At 37.2% G+C, this 19,086-nt stretch overlaps 1 protein-coding gene across 1 annotated transcript in view; it reads right to left on the reverse strand.

The window, feature by feature from the left end:
• The window catches only part of LOC135698371 (uncharacterized), a 36,200-nt gene that overhangs the window by 6,498 nt on the left and 10,616 nt on the right, over positions 1–19,086 (reverse strand). Inside the window, exons 2-5 of the mRNA XM_065218300.1 lie at positions 18,061–18,740; positions 7,320–7,532; positions 6,912–7,254; positions 6,603–6,854 (exon numbers count right to left, since the gene is read on the reverse strand). Of these exons, the coding sequence (XP_065074372.1) occupies positions 6,603–6,854; positions 6,912–7,254; positions 7,320–7,532; positions 18,061–18,653 (1,401 nt within the window). The 5' untranslated portion in view covers positions 18,654–18,740. The remainder of the gene's footprint in view (positions 1–6,602; positions 6,855–6,911; positions 7,255–7,319; positions 7,533–18,060; positions 18,741–19,086) is intronic.

Genomic DNA, 19,086 nt, shown 5'->3' on the forward strand with positions numbered 1-19,086 from the left:
AAAACTTAGCAGAATTTTAAAGTGGTTCACATAATTTCAGAAATGTTGATAGATCATCACAGAAATTTGTAAAGCATAAGAACTTCAGGGAAGTTTGTAGATCATCAAAGAAATTCAAGTTGAAGATTGAAAAACATATCTTCCTAGGAATTTGTGAAAGTTCAAGGAAGTTCATAGAATAACAAGGAATTTCGTAGATCTTCAGGGAAATGTGAAGAACCTGTGGCGTGTTGAGCTGTTGAATATTTTCAGAAGAATGATCATACTGAAGTCTTGGGTGTTTATGATAATGTCTGAGCATGCTGGTATCTTTTTAGATTTTTTCGAAGAACTTTGAAATTATCTCAGGATTTTTTTTTTAGTTTGGCTAACTGCTTCTCCGGAACTCACCTTTGAATTTATTTGTCATACTCCTAATAAATTCAATGGAATTATTCTCAGAACTGAATTTATTTCTAAAATCGCTTTGGATTTTCTCCTTCCCTTGGAATTCAACTTACAGTTTCTAAATTCTTCTTATAAATAAATGTAGTTTTACTAACATATTCTTTAGATTTAGCATAGCATATGCTATTTTACAAATCGTGGGTCAACTATCTTCACAAATACCTTAGATTTCTCCTCCGGAAGCTTCTTAGGAGGGCAGTGAGTTTATAGAAGTTTATCTTTGTACAAGTTGAGCGAATTCCAAATAGAGCAAAGAATTTGCTTAGTAAAAAATAAAATAGATAAATAATGATAAAATTTCAGAGAGCACAAGTTTAGACATCTTTGAAAAAAATAGTTTCGAACCAATTCTATTGAGGTTTCCGTTTTTGCCATTTTTTTATCACCTAAAAATCACTTTCGGTACAAAAACCGCGCTTCTTCGGCGACAAAAACACAAACTTTAAAACAAATTCTTCGTGCACATTACTAGCCGCATTTACCAGGTATAATGAAGTAACTTATTCAAATTTATCATTCATTCAATTGAGAAATATTATTCATTTGATTCCAGCGAACACTTATCCATTTAATTCCAGCGAACACTTTTCCCCAAATGTTCCTGAGTTTCTACCTACATTGAACAATTAAAAAAGCAAGATCTCACAAAAATGATAACGGCAATTAAATGTCTGCTGTGCTTTTTTTAAATAAATTATCATCATGCATAACAAAGTTTACTTATTCTCTAAGCCAATTATCAAACTTAAGCAATTTAATCAAATCAATTTATTTTGCTGGCAATACAGCAAAATGGTTTTCACTTGGATTTACTGAAAGAAGCAGTGAAATTTTACTGAATTTACTGTTAAGAGCTGCACTGGCGTGCACAGGGTGGGGCAAGGTGGGGCAATTGAATCACGCTAAAAATTTGGAAAAATTGAATCACGCTAAAAATTTGGAGGTGCACATTTAATTGAAAATGTCTGGTGAAAAGGTTGCTACACTGTGGTGAATGTAGAAGCAAGGTTCATTAATATTTCTGGTGCATAATTTGCATCGGTCTGATGAATGCAAGCTTCATTGAAAACTTATGGTGGAAAATTTGCAGCATTCTGGTGCATGAAGAGGCAAAGCCTAAAAATTGCACCACAAAGGTGCATTGTGAAACAAACTTCACTTACAATTTTTGAATGGAGGAGCATGCTTTAATAAAAATTTCTGGTGCAAAATATGCATCGCTCTGATAAATGAAATGAACAGAAAATTTCTGGTGGAATACTTGCGCTGGTCTGGTAAAAGAATGTAAAGCTTTATTTAAAATTAAGCCATATTGAAAATTTCTGGTGGAAAATCTACACCGTTCTGGTGAACGGATGGGCAAGCTTTACGGAAAATTAATGGTCTTAAATTTGCATCCTTCTGCTAAATAGAGAAAAAAAAAATTAATAATAATTTCTGGTGTAAAATTTGCACCATTCTGATGATTGAAGGAAAGTTGCTGTACTGAAAATTTATGATGAAAAATCTGAAAATAGGTGCAAGCTTTATTTGGTGAAAAACCTGCAAAATTCTGATGATAGGAAAAGCAAAATGGAAGAGGAAATCTGCACAAATCAGAATAGGGTAGAGAACTACTTCGGCCTAATCGCCCATTTTGGGCCTATCGAGCAGAAAACTTCAAATAAATCCATGATTACAGAGTTAACAAGTCAATTATGCGTTTGATACGATACTTTAGTTAATAAGCTACCGAACTAAGTCAATGAAAACGCGTGATATGGAGGTTTGCACCCATTATTCCCAAAAACAAAAGAAGCGCTCCTACCGAATCAATTTTTATCTTCATCCGATAGGCCGAAGTGAATTCATTGGCGTTTCAATGGCGTTACAATGCGTTAGGCCGAGTTTAGAATCCGTAGGCCGAGTGTTACACTTTTAAAAATATCTCAACAATTTGTTTCACTTTATCAAACCTTTCGGTACGTACGGAAAGGTAAATAAATTTAGAAGCCATCAGTTATAATAACATTCCGTTTGGTGCTAAACTGCGCTATATTAAGGAAGACTAAGTGCGGGTTGTGTTTTATAGGCCGAAAAAGGGGTAGTTAACCCTGTTGGAGAAGCAATTTTTATTGAACATTAAAGGTGGAAAATTTGCCTCGCTCTAGTCAATTTAAATTTTCTGTGTAAAATTACCTGAGGGCAAGTTTATATTGAAAATTTCTGGTGCAAGATTTGCAACAATCTGCTGCATGGAGAAACAAGCTGAATTGAACATTTCTGATAGAAAAACTACAACGTTTTGGTGAATGGACGGATCACTTAAACTTGACTTCCGAGAAGAACCTCAAGGGTATTGCAGTCTGAGGACAGTTCCGAAAAAATATTTCTGGGGATGATTCCATGAAAATGCTGCGAATAATTTCTAGTGAATCCTGCAGATAGTTCCAAGATAATTTCGAATATAATACCGAGAGAATCAAATTTTGAATGAAATTTCAAAGGGTTGATCAAGGGAATTCCGAGGATGATTTCAAGCTCATTCTGGAAATTTTTTTTGTAGAACACAGAGTAAATTCTTCTGAAACTTTAGGAGAATTTCAACTGCAAGGTGTTCTGAAAAAAAAAAAGTTCTAAAATATTCCGAGAAGAACCTCAAGGATATTGAATTCTTAGAGCAGTTCCAAAATATTTCTGGGGAGAGTTCAACGAAAATTCTGCGGATAATTTTTAGTGCATCCTGCAGATAGTTCCAACCCAAGCAACACGGCTTGTCATAAAGAAGTTGAAAATACTTTGTAATGACTAACGCAAAGAATCACTAATACTTTAATATACATCATTTGATACATTTATACAACCTAAAAAGCGCAAGACGCGGAGCTTATACAACTAAAAACTGGTCTTATAACATGTTTTGGAAACATCATAAAAACCAGCGACAAAAAAAAAACAATAAAAAAAAACTTGAGCATGGGATTCGATCACTGGTCCTTGGCGTGGTAGACTTGTTACTACCTAACTAGACCAACACCGCTTGATGAAAGGTTTGTTATAAGTATCTAGCATGTTCTTGCCAATGGCATGACAATTATTTTCTCGTTCATCACGCCTTCGATCCGTCACAGTCCGGCTCAAAGGCACCGTCAATGTTTACGTCAATCTGGATTGATTTTGTATACGACAAGTTTTATAGTGGTATTAAAACAGTAAGATGCACGTTCAAATAACATTTAAAGATAAAAGCAAAAGAAAACTATTTTGGAAAATGTTGAATCAAAGAAGTATGAAGAAAACATCTTTAAACCTCATATATAACGTGGGATGTTTTCTGCATCTCTTATAATACATTTATACAACAAGCCGTTCTAATTCTTTTCCAAAAAGATGTTTTATGTGTTACTTGGGAAGATAATTTCGAAAATAGTACCGAGAAAATCAAGAATTGAGTAAAATTCCAAAGGGATTTTAAGCAATTCCGAGGATAATTTCGAATTCCGAGGATAATTTCAAGCTCATTCCGGGAAAAAATTCTGAAACTCTAAAGGAATTTCTGTTTCCAGGTGTTCTGATAAAAAATCATGAAGAGTTCTAAATAAAATTCCAGTGGACTTCTGAAATGAAATTCAAAAAAACTCTTAGGAGAGTTCTAAAATCTGAGAAGAACCTCAAGCATATTGAATTTTGAGGACAGTTCCAAAGCATTTCTGGAGAGTATTCCAAGAAAATTCTTTGAATAATTTCTAGTGAATCCTGCAGATAGCTCCAAGATAATTCTGAAAAGAATACCGAGAAAATTAAATTTTGAACAAAATTGCAAAGAGAGTTTGAGGAAAATTTCAAGGAAGTACCGATAATTTCTAGCTCATTCCGGGAATAATTTCTGGATAATACTGAGGTAATTCTTTTGAAACTCTAAGGGATTTCAGACTTCTCTGAAAATTTCAGAACATTTGTTACCGTGGTTATAAAGTTACAGCTGTTTATGTGCGTTGGAATAAATTCGGGTTTGTCCTTTATATCGTCTTTAAAACAAGTTAAATGTTCGGCATCATTTCCTGTCACCCCGACTGGCGGTACTTTGGGACAAGGTTGACATGCTGAATCCTTCGCACAAGTCGTAATTCCGTTAACAATCCTGTACTCGTTTGTCAAAATAATTTTGTGCGATTTTGTTCCATATTGTACATATTGTTTAAAACTTTTCAATGATCCTATTAGCCTTGGCATTTAGTTAAAAATTTGAAAAAAATAGAACTACAATTTTCGCGATTGTCATCAGGTATATTGATAATGATGGGATTAAATTTCCCATTCCATTGGCTGTCTGAGAGCAGTTTGCATTGAAGAAGATGAACCACCACCGGAGCAAAAAAATAGATAAAATTAGCTAAATTGAACAGTAGGCAAACAGTGGTGGGTGGACAGCACCATCCACCACGCACTTTGGAGTACTCCCTATTCACCGACTAAATACACCATAGAAGAAAAAATTGCCCCTCCTTACCAAGATTCCTGTGCACGCTAGTGAAGAGCTGTCACTTCTGCGACTTTATTTTGTTGGTCGTTCAGCAATCATATTTTGCTGGATGAATTACTGTATTTCCAGCTCGGCAAAATCCAATGAAATTTTGCTGGTTTTCGGCAATTAAAAATGGGTGTGTATGTAAAGTATACGAATGTTTTGCACTTACTTTGCACTATGTTCGAATATGTGCAAGCCCATTTATACTCAAGTTTGTACTCAAGTACGATGTTCAAGTTTACACACAGGTACAAACTCATATGATTGTACTCATGGGAGACGGCTTGCATAAAGAGCAGACGTTCTAGTTCCCTTCCTACTATGAGCGCTTCTTATATGACTTTAGGGGAAGTTTACCAGCCCGAAAATAAAAAAAAATATGTTCGGTTCGTTTTTATTTTTCTAAAAATATTGGGAAAAATTATCAAAAATCCAAGAAAATCAATTTCTTCCTTGGATTTTTGTCAAAAATTAAGTGTAAAAATATTTTTTCTATCTCATCAAAAAAAAAATTGGACTCTCAGCAAAACCAAAAAATCGATGTTTTGTAGTTCTTTGAGTCCAACTTTACCCATAATGATTTATAAAAAATATTTTTGCCTGTGATTTTTTTTTTGAAAAATTAGAAAAAAATTGATTTGTTAAGTTTTTTGATATCTTTTTTCAACATGTTTTGAAAAATCATAACGTTTTTATTTTTGCGGAGCGGTGAACTTCCCCTTAACAATTACGTTACCCACGCTTAAAAGTAGGTGAATGTTCAAGACGCAGGCCTGAGTTCCCAGCCTGCCGCGTTTGTTTTGTTATTTTATAATTTTATAATGTTGCTCCGTGCTCAAACCCATAGGCAATGTACCCGTGTACAAACCCAAGAAACACCTCCAGAACATCTATTCTTGCTTGTATCTCGAATATCCCCAAAATTTGCTGCAAAAATTCAAGATTAAGGTGATTCGTCCAGCGTTCACAAATCATAGGCACTTGCATTGCCACTTCGAGTTCTCTAGGGTGCTAATGTCGGACACTATTGCAATTTCAGGCAAACATGGGAAGCAGTTTTGTTATTGTATGTTTTCCGGTAGCATATAATTGTCTTCTGGAAAATGCAAAGTAGCAGCAGAGCCCAGGCTTCTGGATCGTATTACCTTACCTCCTAATTGTTTAAACTCACTACTGCAAATCCATCATAGGATACCGTGAGATGGACGAATATTTTCATTTGATATGTTGCTTTGGTTGTTCGATGTATCAAGTTAACATTCTCCACTTGTTAGTCGACTATTCTGTCACAAAACTCTTGTCTGCCACCAAAATTAACACACAGACTCAACCTAAATGACACATTGATGTTTGTTTGGGTAGTGTGCATTTTGTGTGTGTATTAAAATGTAGCTTTCCACCCCCGTGTGCGTTTGAATTGATAAGAAAGACACTCACAGGCTTATTTTTGTCGGGATTTTTGTTATTACGAGCCCTTAGAATCAGTACCGGCGGTGTATCAACAAATTGGCCGAATATATTGATCGCTACCGAGAAAGAATTCATCAAGTCCGTCTGCATGCATTTTGAATCCTTCTCCGAAAGCAGGTTAAAATTTTGAGTTCGATGTTGGATCACGACTAGCTGCATCTATTGCATGATTACTTACCTCGTAGCATTCGCAAATATCGTTTATGCTCATAGCCTCGTTTACGACATCTATGAACCGTTCCAAGCGTTTTTCTGCCTTGCAGAGTATTCCAATTTCATCTTTCACTGAATCCATCAGGGCATCCGCAATCAGTTTCAGAACTTCTTTGTTTATCTCTGACAGTAGCAGCTTGTACCTCGGCAATCGTTGAATCGGTTGCAGAAGGAAGCTGTTTAGTCCTAATTTATCACCAACCTGGTTTTGCCTTTCCTACAATTGGAAATTAAAATTAAGCAACGGGTGTCCAGCTACGCGTTGAATACATACTTGAAAGAAGTCCAAGTTTTTATTGCATATCTTTTCCGAGTTTGGTCGGTTCAGTGCAAACAGAATGTAGCAGTAGAATCTATCATCTTCAATTAATTTGATGAAGGTCTCAGCGATACCTTGAATACTGGCACAGTTATTGCGAAGCTTCGGTAGGAACCTGTCTCTGTGGAATGAGTATATATTTTCAATATTGCCGAAGATGTGATATCGCTGCCCTCTTAATGCTGGAGGTAGGTCTTTGTTATTCATGATGCTGATATAATTTTCGATACCCTTCTCAAGGGTTTGTACGTAGTTTTCCTCATTTTCCAACAGCTCTTTCATAATATTTGTGATGCGCCTACAGCAAAATGATTGAAGAATAAATAAGCATGTATTATTTTATGACATGACTCTCTAACATACTCAGATTTGAGGGAAGAATTCGAATCTGGCCTTGAATAATTGACTGCGTGTTCATCATCATCATCGTCGCTGGATGAGTCAAACGAATCAGTGTCACTGAATTCATCATTGTCGTAGTAAGGGCTGTGTTGGGTAGGTTCCTGGGGAATGAACACGTTTCGAGCTTCTGCTACGATGGCGTGTTCCGTGAGTTGTTCTTCGAGTTCATAATCACTGAAACAAATCAAAATGTAAACATCAAATATCATTTAGTGTTTGTTGAAGCCCAGTGGGAAATACCCATTTTTATGTTTCCAAATATGAATAATCGTTCCATTAACAAAGGTTTAGTACAGAATACGCAAATGTAAGAGCGACGAGTACACTGAGAGCACTGATAAGGGTAAAATGCATAGTTTTGAACAATGAATGGCAAAATAAACTACGTCCATATGTAATGTGTGCACTTTATTAGATTGTCAATATGACTCATGTTTGTAAAAATATCATCGTTTTGCTTGGTTTCCTTTTTAAATGAGTTTGATTGCAACATTCCCAACTAATATGCTTGAGGTCTGAGGTCAAGTGTCCGCCATTTATGATGGTTCATTGAAAAACTAGTAGTTAAACCCAATTACCTCGAATATGGCAAAGATGATCGAAAAATACAACTGATCATATTATGCCAAAGAATATTCTGTGAAATGGTCAAGGCCCTGGGAGTTCCCAAATAAAAAAAAAACTTATTTTTTGTCACTATTTCAGGGATCATATTTCAGTGATTTTAAGAGTAAGCCTGATTGCCTCTCACTCCAAATGGCCTGGGTTCTATCCCAGTTGGCACCGCCGGGATTTTCTGAGGCATTAAATCTCTGATCGCGACTTATTTCGGTAGGGAAGTAAATCCGTTGGTCCCCGGTCCGTGAGTTGATGGATCGATATGTAAGGTCCAGGTATGGGAGCTGCGTCGGTAGCATTGGTACTCAGTACGAAAAACAAGATCGACGGAAAACAAATCAAGAATTTTTTTTTGTTTCCTCTATTTGCCATCTGGTCAAGTGAGCTTTACTTTGTTCCTCTTTGAGTCATTCAACCTTTCGTCCCTTTTTGATTCATTCGACCATTTGTCCATTGGTCCTTTTATCCATTCGGCCTTTTGTACGTTCGACCTTTTATCCCTTCGACCTTTTGTCCATTCGACCTTCTGTACATTCGGCCTTTTGTCTTTTCGAATGTTTGTCCTTTTGACCTTTTGTTTGACAGGTCTGAAGGTCAAAATCTGTCGGCAATCGAACGAGAGCTTATCGCTGAATATGATGGCCCATGCTTTAAAGAATGACACTTATTTTATTTAAAAATGCTTTACAAATTATTGGGACACTTCATCAAAATGCATTATGAACATGAGAAATTTTGATTTTCAACGCTTTAATTTTTTTTTTCCTTTGGTTTGTTTTTTTCCTTCGATCTTGTTTTCCGTGCTGAGCACCAATGCTACCGACGTGCCAGGAAGGCAGCTCTCCCACACCTGGACCCTACCTATCGACCCATCAACACATGAACCGGGGACCAACGGCTTTACTTCCCATCCGAAGGAAGGCGTGATCAGAGATGTTATGCCTCAGAACATCCCGACGGCACCGACTGGGATTGAACCCAGGCCTGCTGGGGTGAGAGGTAATCACGCTTACCACTACACCACCGGCGCCGTTGACGCTTTAATTATAAACGTGTGAAGCCAAAATCCTTCCATACTTGCTAATTTTGTTATACATGGACAAGAAAGATATTTCTTGACCAACAATTCATATAGGCTGAACAACCAAACGGAAAAAATGGCTTTAATCGAAAATTTCTCGAAAATCAAAACACATCCACGCAATCTGATCGAGCAAACTTCCTTTATCGAATGGTATTGTTAGTTTGCATGGGTGTATTTTGATTCTCCAGAAATTTGCGATTAAAACCATTGTTTATGTTTGGTTGTTTCGCCTATTTCAATTGTTGGTCTAGATTCAATGACTTATAAAAATATATTTCACTTCAATTTTCAACAGTTTCAAAAACAACCGCATTATTATGGTGTCCCGTTGCGAAAAAGACACATTCACTGTGGAAATTTTAAATACTTTGAGTAAGTAAAATTTCGAATGCTCGTGGAGTACTCGTTATGACCTTTCATAGCATATATTGGTGGCCTCAAGCGGCCGACAGTTCCAATGGCTGCCTGGTACACATTTATGGTTTCGTAATACAAAAATTAAATGAAGTTAGAGTCAAAATTCCTGAAGTGAACCACTGATTTTTCACAAATCATTGGATTCCGTTCAAAATACGTCTATATATTGCTCTTACCACGACAAACAATAACCCAAAATATTTCGGCAAAATGCGCATTTAAACAAAAGATATAAACAATTAAGTTTTTTGGACCCTTTTTCGAAAAAAAAATCTTATCTTTAGATCGGGCCAATGAATTTTTCTCCAGTTTTGATATAATCACAAGAAGACATGTTTCTTCCAAAATCACTAAAATTTATTCATTAAAAATGTAATTTGTTTATAATAATTACAATTTTTATAAACAAATGCAATTTTTTTGGTGTTCTCCGCACGATACAAGATTTCTTTTTTTTAGAATTGTTCCTTGACTTTTTTCCCATACAGAACCGTTTCAACATTTTTGTCACCAGTATTGGGAGCCGAGTTATAGCAAATTTTGTAACGCGCTGCACCAAGCGCACGGCGCCGCGTCGCGCCGCTCGCGCGTTCACGCATCGGGAAAGACACGGGAAAGACGAAACGAGGAAACAAGTTCGGACCAAGAGCGCGTAGCGACTCGCTTCGCGCGCGAGCGGCGCGTCGCGGCGCCGCGCGCTTGGTGCGGCGCGTTACAAAAATTGCTATAACTCGGCTCCCAATACTGGTGACAAAAATGTTGAAACGGTTCTGTATGGGAAAAAAGTCAGGAAACAATTCTAAAAAAAAAGCAATCTTGTATCACGCGGAGAACACCAAAAAAATTGCATTTGTTTATAAAAAAAATTTGTAATTATTATAAACAAATTACATTTTTGATGAATAAATTTTAGTGATTTTGGAAGAAACATGTCTTCTTGTGATTATATCAAAACTGGAGAAAAATTCATTGGCCCGATCTAGAGATAAGATATTTTTTCGAAAAAAGGGTCCAAAAAACTTAATTGTTTATAACTTTTGTTTAAATGCGAATTTTGCCGAAATATTTTGGGTTATTGTTTGTCGTGGTAAGAGCAATATATAGACGTATTTTGAACGGAATCCAATGATTTGTGAAAAATCAGTGGTCCACTTCAGGAATTTTGACTCAAATATAAGATGATCAAAAAATCAATTCTTAAGTTTGAACATTTATGTCTTCCGTAGCCTTCTTATAATGCAAACCGAGGGGGGAAGACGGCTTTCATTTGAGTACCTCTTTTACTCAGAGTTGCTCAGAGCTACTCTGGTTTGCTTTGGGATCTGATCTTATTTGTGACGAAAACAAAATTAGTAGGGCATATAGTTTTGGAATCTGACCGTGCAAATGTCAGTTCGAAAACGAAACGAAAATAATGAATGAAGAAAATAAATGGAAGCAATATTTATATAAGGAAATAATCTCGTTTTCTACCAGTGCATTGTAGTTTTGGCTATTTTCTTAAATCACTCTGATGATGGCTTTCTGCAGGACACTTTTCTCTTTGCAGTGATAATGAAATTGACCAGGATTTTGCTACCGTAGTACTCGGGGGTCTCGGTTGCTAGAACAAAAAATAAAAACGTACAAACTATTCCACCAGACCCCCACATACGCCCCCCTAGCCCCATTTATTTTGTATCATAATAGCAACGTTATTGCGTGATGTTTGTTTTGCTAATAGGTTCTCCGATGAATTGAGTGTATTTTACGGAATAGATCACCGGCTGAAAAAACTAACGTTCCTTGGACTGCGCTGTCAAAAGAATCGAGATAATAAAATCGTTCATCAGAGAGCAAAAGTGTTCCTCAGAGTTACTCTGGATTGCTCTTAGTTTCTCACTGTCTTCCCCCTCGACGCAAACATTAATAGAGCATTTACACGTCTACGTTTTTTGGTATTATCAAGAAGAAAGCATTGTCCAAGGAATCTGACTGATCGAAATATTCACTGGCATATTTGCTTCGCTCGTCTTTGGGAATAAATAGATGTTATATTTCTTAGTTCCAAATATTGCTACTAAATCTTCAAATCTTGCCTTAAGCACATTTTCAGCATAATTATAATCTTCGTTGATTGCAAAAATAAATTTCCACTCTTTTTTGAGCTGATGTTTCGTTTCTTTAGACGTTGCCCACGGAATTCCTTAGAGATCTTGAACATGAATCCAAGCTGACGATTTGCTTTGTCGATCGTGGTTGAGAAGTGTCGAACGTACGTGAGTTTTTCATCCAACATGACACCAAGGTCTTTAACCTGATCGACACGTTGAAGTGCAGTCCCAGCAACGTTATAATCAAACAAAACCGCATTCCTAGTTCGACGGAAACAGATTACGCAGCACTGTGAGACGCACAGGACCATAAAATTACGTTCAAACCAATAATTAAAGAAGGATTTGTAGTTTCAAACAGTCAGCAAAGCCTCGAACGACTAGGTAAATCTTAAAGTCATCGGCGAAGAATAATTTACCTCCACGTAGCAGAATAAACGTTACATCGTTCACAAATAAAAAGATGAGCAGTAGTCCCAAAGTGCTACCCTGTGGAACTAATGAGCTGTTCAAGAAGCAGTACGATGAGTAGTTTCCAATGCATACAGTAACTTCACGTTGCACGAGGTACTATCTAAGCCAATTGCAGTAGGAAGCAGAACATCAAGCTTTACTAGCAGAACGTCGTGCACAACTCTATCCATAGGCGTAGCCAGAGGGGGGGGGGTATGGCAACTGCCTCCTCTAAACTCAGCAACACAAAGCGTTTACATGAAATGGCGTTCGGTAAAATGGCATTCGGCCAAATATTTCTCTAGCTCGAAACCTGGCTACGCCCTTGTCTATCAAACGCAGCTTTAAAATCAGTATAGATGGCATCCACTTGAAGTTTCTTGCATACACTTTCCATACAGAACGACGTAAAGCTGACGAGATTTATTTCCACGGAGCGGCCAGGAAAGAAGCCATGTTGACATATACTTATGTCAGGGACAGGTTGAAGAGCAAGAACAGCGGAGATATCGGATCATGTTTTCAGGACACCAGATAGAATAACGCTCGGACCTGGTGAAAGCGATGATTTGCATTTACTAATCACAGAGAGAACCATTTGCACATTTACACGGTTAGAAAAAAGTGCCCAACGGTCAGTTCACTTTTACCTACTTTTGACTAGTTTGTCTCCTTTTCGCCTGCTAATGTTGTCAAAAACGAAGGAGCAAAACCACCCAACAGGGGTAGTAAAGTGCGAGTATAATCATATTTACCTACTTTTGGGTACCACTAACTTACTTTTGGGTAGAAAGCTAGTGGAAAACTCCATACGAATTGCACACAAGTAAATGAAAACTACTTTGGTCCGCTTTACCTACTTTTGGGTTCCTGCACTAGAGTGCCGAGATGAGTGAAAAGAACTTACTTTTGGGTACTTTTTTCTTACAGTGTACAGCAAAAACATCAATGTTTACGACATCGGTTGGTACATCACGGACGGCTTGCTCAATTTCTGCTTGCGATGGTGAGTCATTCGAGAATACGCTCAAAAAGTGCCTAGCAACTCTCAGACTTCCCCCAGAAATTTTTTTCGACTTTTCCTGGATGATTATCTCCCAACAGATTCTGTCAGCATCCGTCGCAAATTTCTTTTAACTTTCCTCGAAAGGTTTTTCAGCTTCTCTGGAAATTTTTACCAACTGCTCTAAAAAATTACCAACTCTCGATTTATTGACTATACACATAATAAATTTCAGGGGAATAGTTTCCTGGTCGGTGTGGTCTATTTTAGTGGAATGTAAAAATCTCTTATACCTGGACGCAAGAAATCAGCTCTATCTCGGGATTGTTTTGATGAAATAAAAAAAAAAATAAGCTGTCAAAACAAAGGATTTTTATTGTATTTTTAGAAAAAAAAAATATATCAACAGTCTTACTCCGATTTGGTTTAGATGCACAGACGAACTTTTCTTGAAATAGCTCGTATCATCTTTTGGACACTCTGTTTGTCAACTTGAGTGGCCATTTTATTTCACCATATCTTATCTCTGCAGCATTCTAAGTAACTTGTCAAGTCTTTTTCATACTGGGTTCCTCGTGAAAACCTCTCTATATAGTGGCGCCGGTGGTGTAGTGGTAAGCGTGATTACCTCTCACCCCAGCAGGCCTGGGTTCAATCCCAGTCGGCGCCGCCGGGATGTTCTGAGGCATAACATCTCTGATCACGCCTTCCTTCGGAAGGAAAGTACAGCCGTTGGTCCCCGGTTCATGGGTCGATATGGGAAAAAAACTCTCTTTCAACATGGGTCCATCTGTCACAACATTTTTAAATCTTAATGAATCGCAACAAAACTTTTACCACATTAAGAGCAGAGCTTCCCAAATAATTTTCTGTCAAAACATTCGAGAATCAACCACTAGAACCGCTGTAAAAAATAAGCAGTGCGTCCAGATTTTAAGTGAATCTAGCTTTACACCTCACATACCGTGGTAGAGGTAACAAACCTACGACTAGGTGCCTCCCTTCAGATAGCAACTTGAGTGCTGTACAATCGATAGAACTGTTTCAAACACATCGTCGGCACATGAGCAAATCGGCGAACATCTCTTTTTTCATCTCCTCATCTATCGTATAGAATGACTACTTTAAGGGGAAGCATACCGCTCCGAAAAAAAATGAGTTTTGATTTTTCCAAAATTATTGGGAATAGATATCGAAAATCTAAAAAATCACATTTTTCTTATAATTTAGAGAAAATTCACGAGCAACAATATTTTTTGTAATTTATCATGGCATAAAGTTGGAATCAAAAAACCACAAAATATCAACTTTTCGGTTTTGCTGAGAGTCCAATATATTTTCATGATGAGATAGAAAAACTATTTTTACATGTAAATTTTCTCAAGAATCTAAGGAAGAAACTGATTTTCTTGGATTTTTGATAATTTTTTCCAATGTTTTAAGAAAAATAAAACGTGCCGCAAACATTTTTTTTTTATTTTCGGGGCGGTAATCTTCCCCTTAAGCCTGTTATTTGAAACTTGGCATCTTCAACTATGTAAAATCGTTAACTTCACGCAGAAGTAATACAAGCATAAATATAGTAAAAATGTAATAGGACTGCAGCGTTTATCAAAAGCAGGACGACCTTCATATAGTGCAGATGTGCATGATTAGAGATGAAATAAGTCGATCATTTCCTGGATTGAAAAACACAATTTCTATAAAGTTGTCAAACGGAGCTCGACAAAATTATCAAAAACGCCTGTTGCTGGCTCCGTTAAGTGAACTAGGGGAAATGAATGAAATGTCGGCCTAAATGCCCCTTATTTGGGCCCATACATAAATTATGCAATCGACTAAATTTTCAAAAACGACCAAAAATATCCATTAGTACCGTCCCAATGACGCGTTCATCTAGATAAAATTGATAAATAGTAGATTTTTTCCGTAGACTGATTTCCGTTTGCTGAGACGTTCCTGGCCCCGAATCGACTGGAACGAATTGAATGACCTTGATCTCGATACAGCAGTCGCTCACTATAATTGGCTTTTGCGCGACTGTGTTTGTGCTTCAGTACCGAAGTGTCCAAGAAAACCGCCTTGATCTAAAGCTCCTCTCTGCAACCTGAAACGAGTGCGAGCTAGAGCTCTCCGCGATCTCACTCATCGGTCATGTATACGGTAAGAAAAAACTACCCAACTGCCAGTTCACTTTTACCTACTTTTGACTAGTTTGTCTCCTTCTCTCGTTCTAATGTTGTCAAAACTTGAGGAGCAAAACCACCCAACAGAGGTAGTAAAGTGAGGGAACCCAACGTGGAGTATAATCATATTTACCTACTTTTGGGTACAACTAACTTATTTTGGGTAGAAAGCTAATGGATAATTCCATACGAATTGCACACAAGTAAATGAAAACTACTTTGACCCGCTTTACATACTTTTGGGTTCCTGCACTATAGTGCCGAGATGAGTGAAAAGAACTTACTTTTGGGTACTTTTTTCTTACCGTATACCCTTACCAAACGAAATTTTTCAATTGCGTCCGAAAATATATACGAATGGCAGTCATGGCTTCATTGATAGATATATCCAAAGCAGAATGGAAATTTTCAAGAGGATCGATGACGTCAGGCGCTTCAGCGACGACACATTCCAGAAGTGCACTTTCGCTTGCAAAACCCAAGTCAAGAAAATGAGACTGAATATTGACAATTTGACAGATAGACAATAGATTTAGCTGTCACTTTGCCGCAACGCGTCACATTTTTATTTAATGTGGGTGGCCCTTAAGAATCTTCCGATCGTAAGAAACTAGTGAGAAATTCGACAGTCAGATGACATTTTCGGAGCAACTCAGGTAAAAAAATCCTGATGATGTAGGAAGAAACTTCAGGAGGAAACCAAAAGCAAAAAGAAAGCCGAAATAAACTAACAGGAGAAGTTAAAGGAATCTTCCAGAATCAGAAGAAACTTCCAGGGGAAGTCAGAAAAACATTCCAGAAGAAATCGTAAGAATCATCATCATAAAACTGGAGCTAGCTTCAGTGGAAAGATGGAAGAAAGTTTCATGAAAATTCCGGGAAAAGTCAAAACAATGCTGGTAGGTTACAGCGCTACTTCGTAGTAATCGCCCATTTCCATTCTATCGATCAGAAAAGATCAATAATAACAATGATTTCACCGTAAACAAATCAATAATAGGTTTGTTCTGATGCGTTAGTTCATTAGCTACAACATAAATCCTGTTAGAGCGCATTGTATGAATATTTAGGCTCATTGTTCTCAAAACAAAAGAAGCGCTCCTAGCGAATCCCTTTTTTCAACGTTTATCCGTAGGACGAAGAAAATCTAATGGCGTTTCAATGCGTTAGGGCGGAATTGAAACTCGTAGAACGAATTTAGAATCAAGAAGCAGTGTTAGATTTTAAACAATATCTCAACAATTTGTGACTCTTTATCAAATCCAACGGTACGTATGGAAAGGTGAATAAATTTGTCATCTTTGGCAGAAATATTAAATTTTTTGTTTAAACTCGTTCAGAAAAGAGAGGTAAAGCGCGGGTTATGCTTAGTAGGACGGAAATTAGATCAAAAACCCTATCTGCTATGGTTAGAATTTGGCGTGGTTGTTCCAAGCCACTCGAAAATAGTTGTTTTCCTCAATGAATTCAATTGGGTCGCAAATTTTTCGAGGCCTTTATCACACTCTGCTCCTGCTGTGTTTAGAGTAAATTAAAGTTTTATAAACATTTATGAATGATTAAATAAGTTTGGGATACGACTTGACCTTTTGCCCACATAAGTAATTGTAGTTTAAAGATGACATATCTGAAATCTGATGCGGCTAAAAGCATCTACAAGAGAAACGCAATCTTATTTTTGCCTGTAACTGATCGAAACATCACCAATTTATGTGATTTTTTTGGAGGAAGGCCCTCTGAACATGATGCAAACTATTGAATTTTATTTGCACGAAAATCGCTCTAAATACAAATGAATCGAACTTTAATCAAAGATGTCATGCAATAATCAGGTATCTTTTTTTTTCCAACCATAGTTTCCCTGTATTGTAGCTTAGTAATATTTAACAAATCCTCCGCTCCACACCCTTTGTAAGATCTTACATCGAATATTTGAATGGGTGGTATACTGCCGTTATATCAATCCCATATGGAAAAAGTAGGCATTGAGAAAATGGCAGTTGAAGTTACGAATTGCAATTCCCATGTATTTGTTTGAAAAATCATCGTAAATTAATTGATATATTTTTTTTCAAGTTGAAATCAGTTAAAATGAAGATTGCTTGTTTTGTTACATCTGCGTAAGATATAGCGATCCAAAAAGCAGAACTGTAACTTGACCTCTGGACAAACTGACTTGATGTTGTTTTGTCATTTCCATGATCAGTTCATTTTCAGTTTTATCACGTAATATGAAAGTAGATGTTATATATATATAGTGGATAGCGTTGTTATCTTAAAATTGATGAAAATCCATATGTGACTGATATGCGATTATAGACAGTATATGACTTGTTCATGGTAACATAAGATATTTTGGAATCCCCCTACGTCCCATGTAAGAAAACAATTGAAAATGTCTAAATGTCCTCTTTTGAATGCTTATGTTATTATTGAATGGCCCCAAAACTCTACAAGTTGAAACCTCGAATTAGGGATCCAGTATACAAAATTAGATTGGTTCCTAATGTTTGGATTATTGCGATATTCATAAATTTTCGACTAAAGTAAATCTTTTGCCCCTCCTTACACTTCTCGACATATGAACATTTGAAACAGTTAACTCACATTTTTATATAAAAAAGACAAATATAACATGCTTTAAGGCTCTGAAGCCTACCTTCCTCCCTTGGCTGCGCCACTGCACTACAGAAGTTAGTCAGAACATGGTTCACTCCTAGATAACATACATATTTGAAAACAAGCCCCCATTCATTGTTAAATCTCCAATTCATATCCTATATAAACGAAATAGTATTCATCCATATGATATGTGTTCAAGTTATGTTGACAAGGCATTGTTTCCTACCTGCTTGTTTCATCATCGAACTCTCCTTCATTCGTTATCTTACCGCTGGCACAAATATTTTCCTCACATTCGGCATCGTCTTCAGGGTGATCCCCCGTTTGATTGATATCGCAGACCGAAATCAGCTGAATGCGTTGGCTCACACAAAACTTTCTGTCTCGCTTTTCTTCCACACAAATTTGCTCATAAATATTCTCAATCGCTTGCACTGCGTCATCCATTCTTTCTTCACTTTTATCACAATCATCAACACATGCAGGCACTTGGGGTTCTACTTCCGCCTGTGATATTTGCGCTGTACTCGAATTTACTACTTTTAGCTGATAAACCGAGTTACTGGAGGCGGATGACGTTGCTGGCGTGCTGTGGCTGCTTTCGTCATGACAGGTGAGAGTTTCGAAATGCAGCGTTAACCGACTCACGTACGAAGATTTCACTCGGCCACTACTGGCTTTTCCGCCCCCAGCTGGGAAACGCTTTTTCACTGCACTTTCACTATTTCCTAGTGGTGAGCTGCTTCGATCGCTGTCTTCGACGCAAATGCCACTATCTCGTGAAATGCGATTTGCCATGATTGTGCTTGGTTTACTCATTATGTGCAGCAATTAGCTCGTGCATCAGTCGTAGGCTCACACGAATAGCACTCAACAGAACTATTAGCCGAGCGTCGTCAACTAGCGCTGAGAACAAGAGAGAAACACACGATTAGATTTTTTTATGTATACCTAATAGGAAATCAGAACGCGACTAGATGTAGCCGTGCTTAGGATAGGGGTGATCATTTATTAGTGTACATGTGGAAGAGCTGTAACTTTATATGTTTTCGATATTTTTCACGCATACAAATACTGACGTCTACCGGCGCACTCCAATGATATCAACGTACTACATTGAAAAGCTTCTCGAAATACTTATACTTCCAAAATTTTGTTGGCAGCGTGCCAATGCTCAAAAAACCCCCAGTTTTATGGTTTAACGTGTGGATTTAGTTTTATTGATCGTGTTGTTTTCTCTTTCACACAAATC

Source organism: Ochlerotatus camptorhynchus, unplaced genomic scaffold (genome assembly GCF_037179485.1).
Source record: "Ochlerotatus camptorhynchus isolate MF236.1 unplaced genomic scaffold, CSIRO-AGI_Acam_v1.1 ptg000085l, whole genome shotgun sequence".
Lineage (NCBI taxonomy): Eukaryota > Metazoa > Arthropoda > Insecta > Diptera > Culicidae > Ochlerotatus > Ochlerotatus camptorhynchus.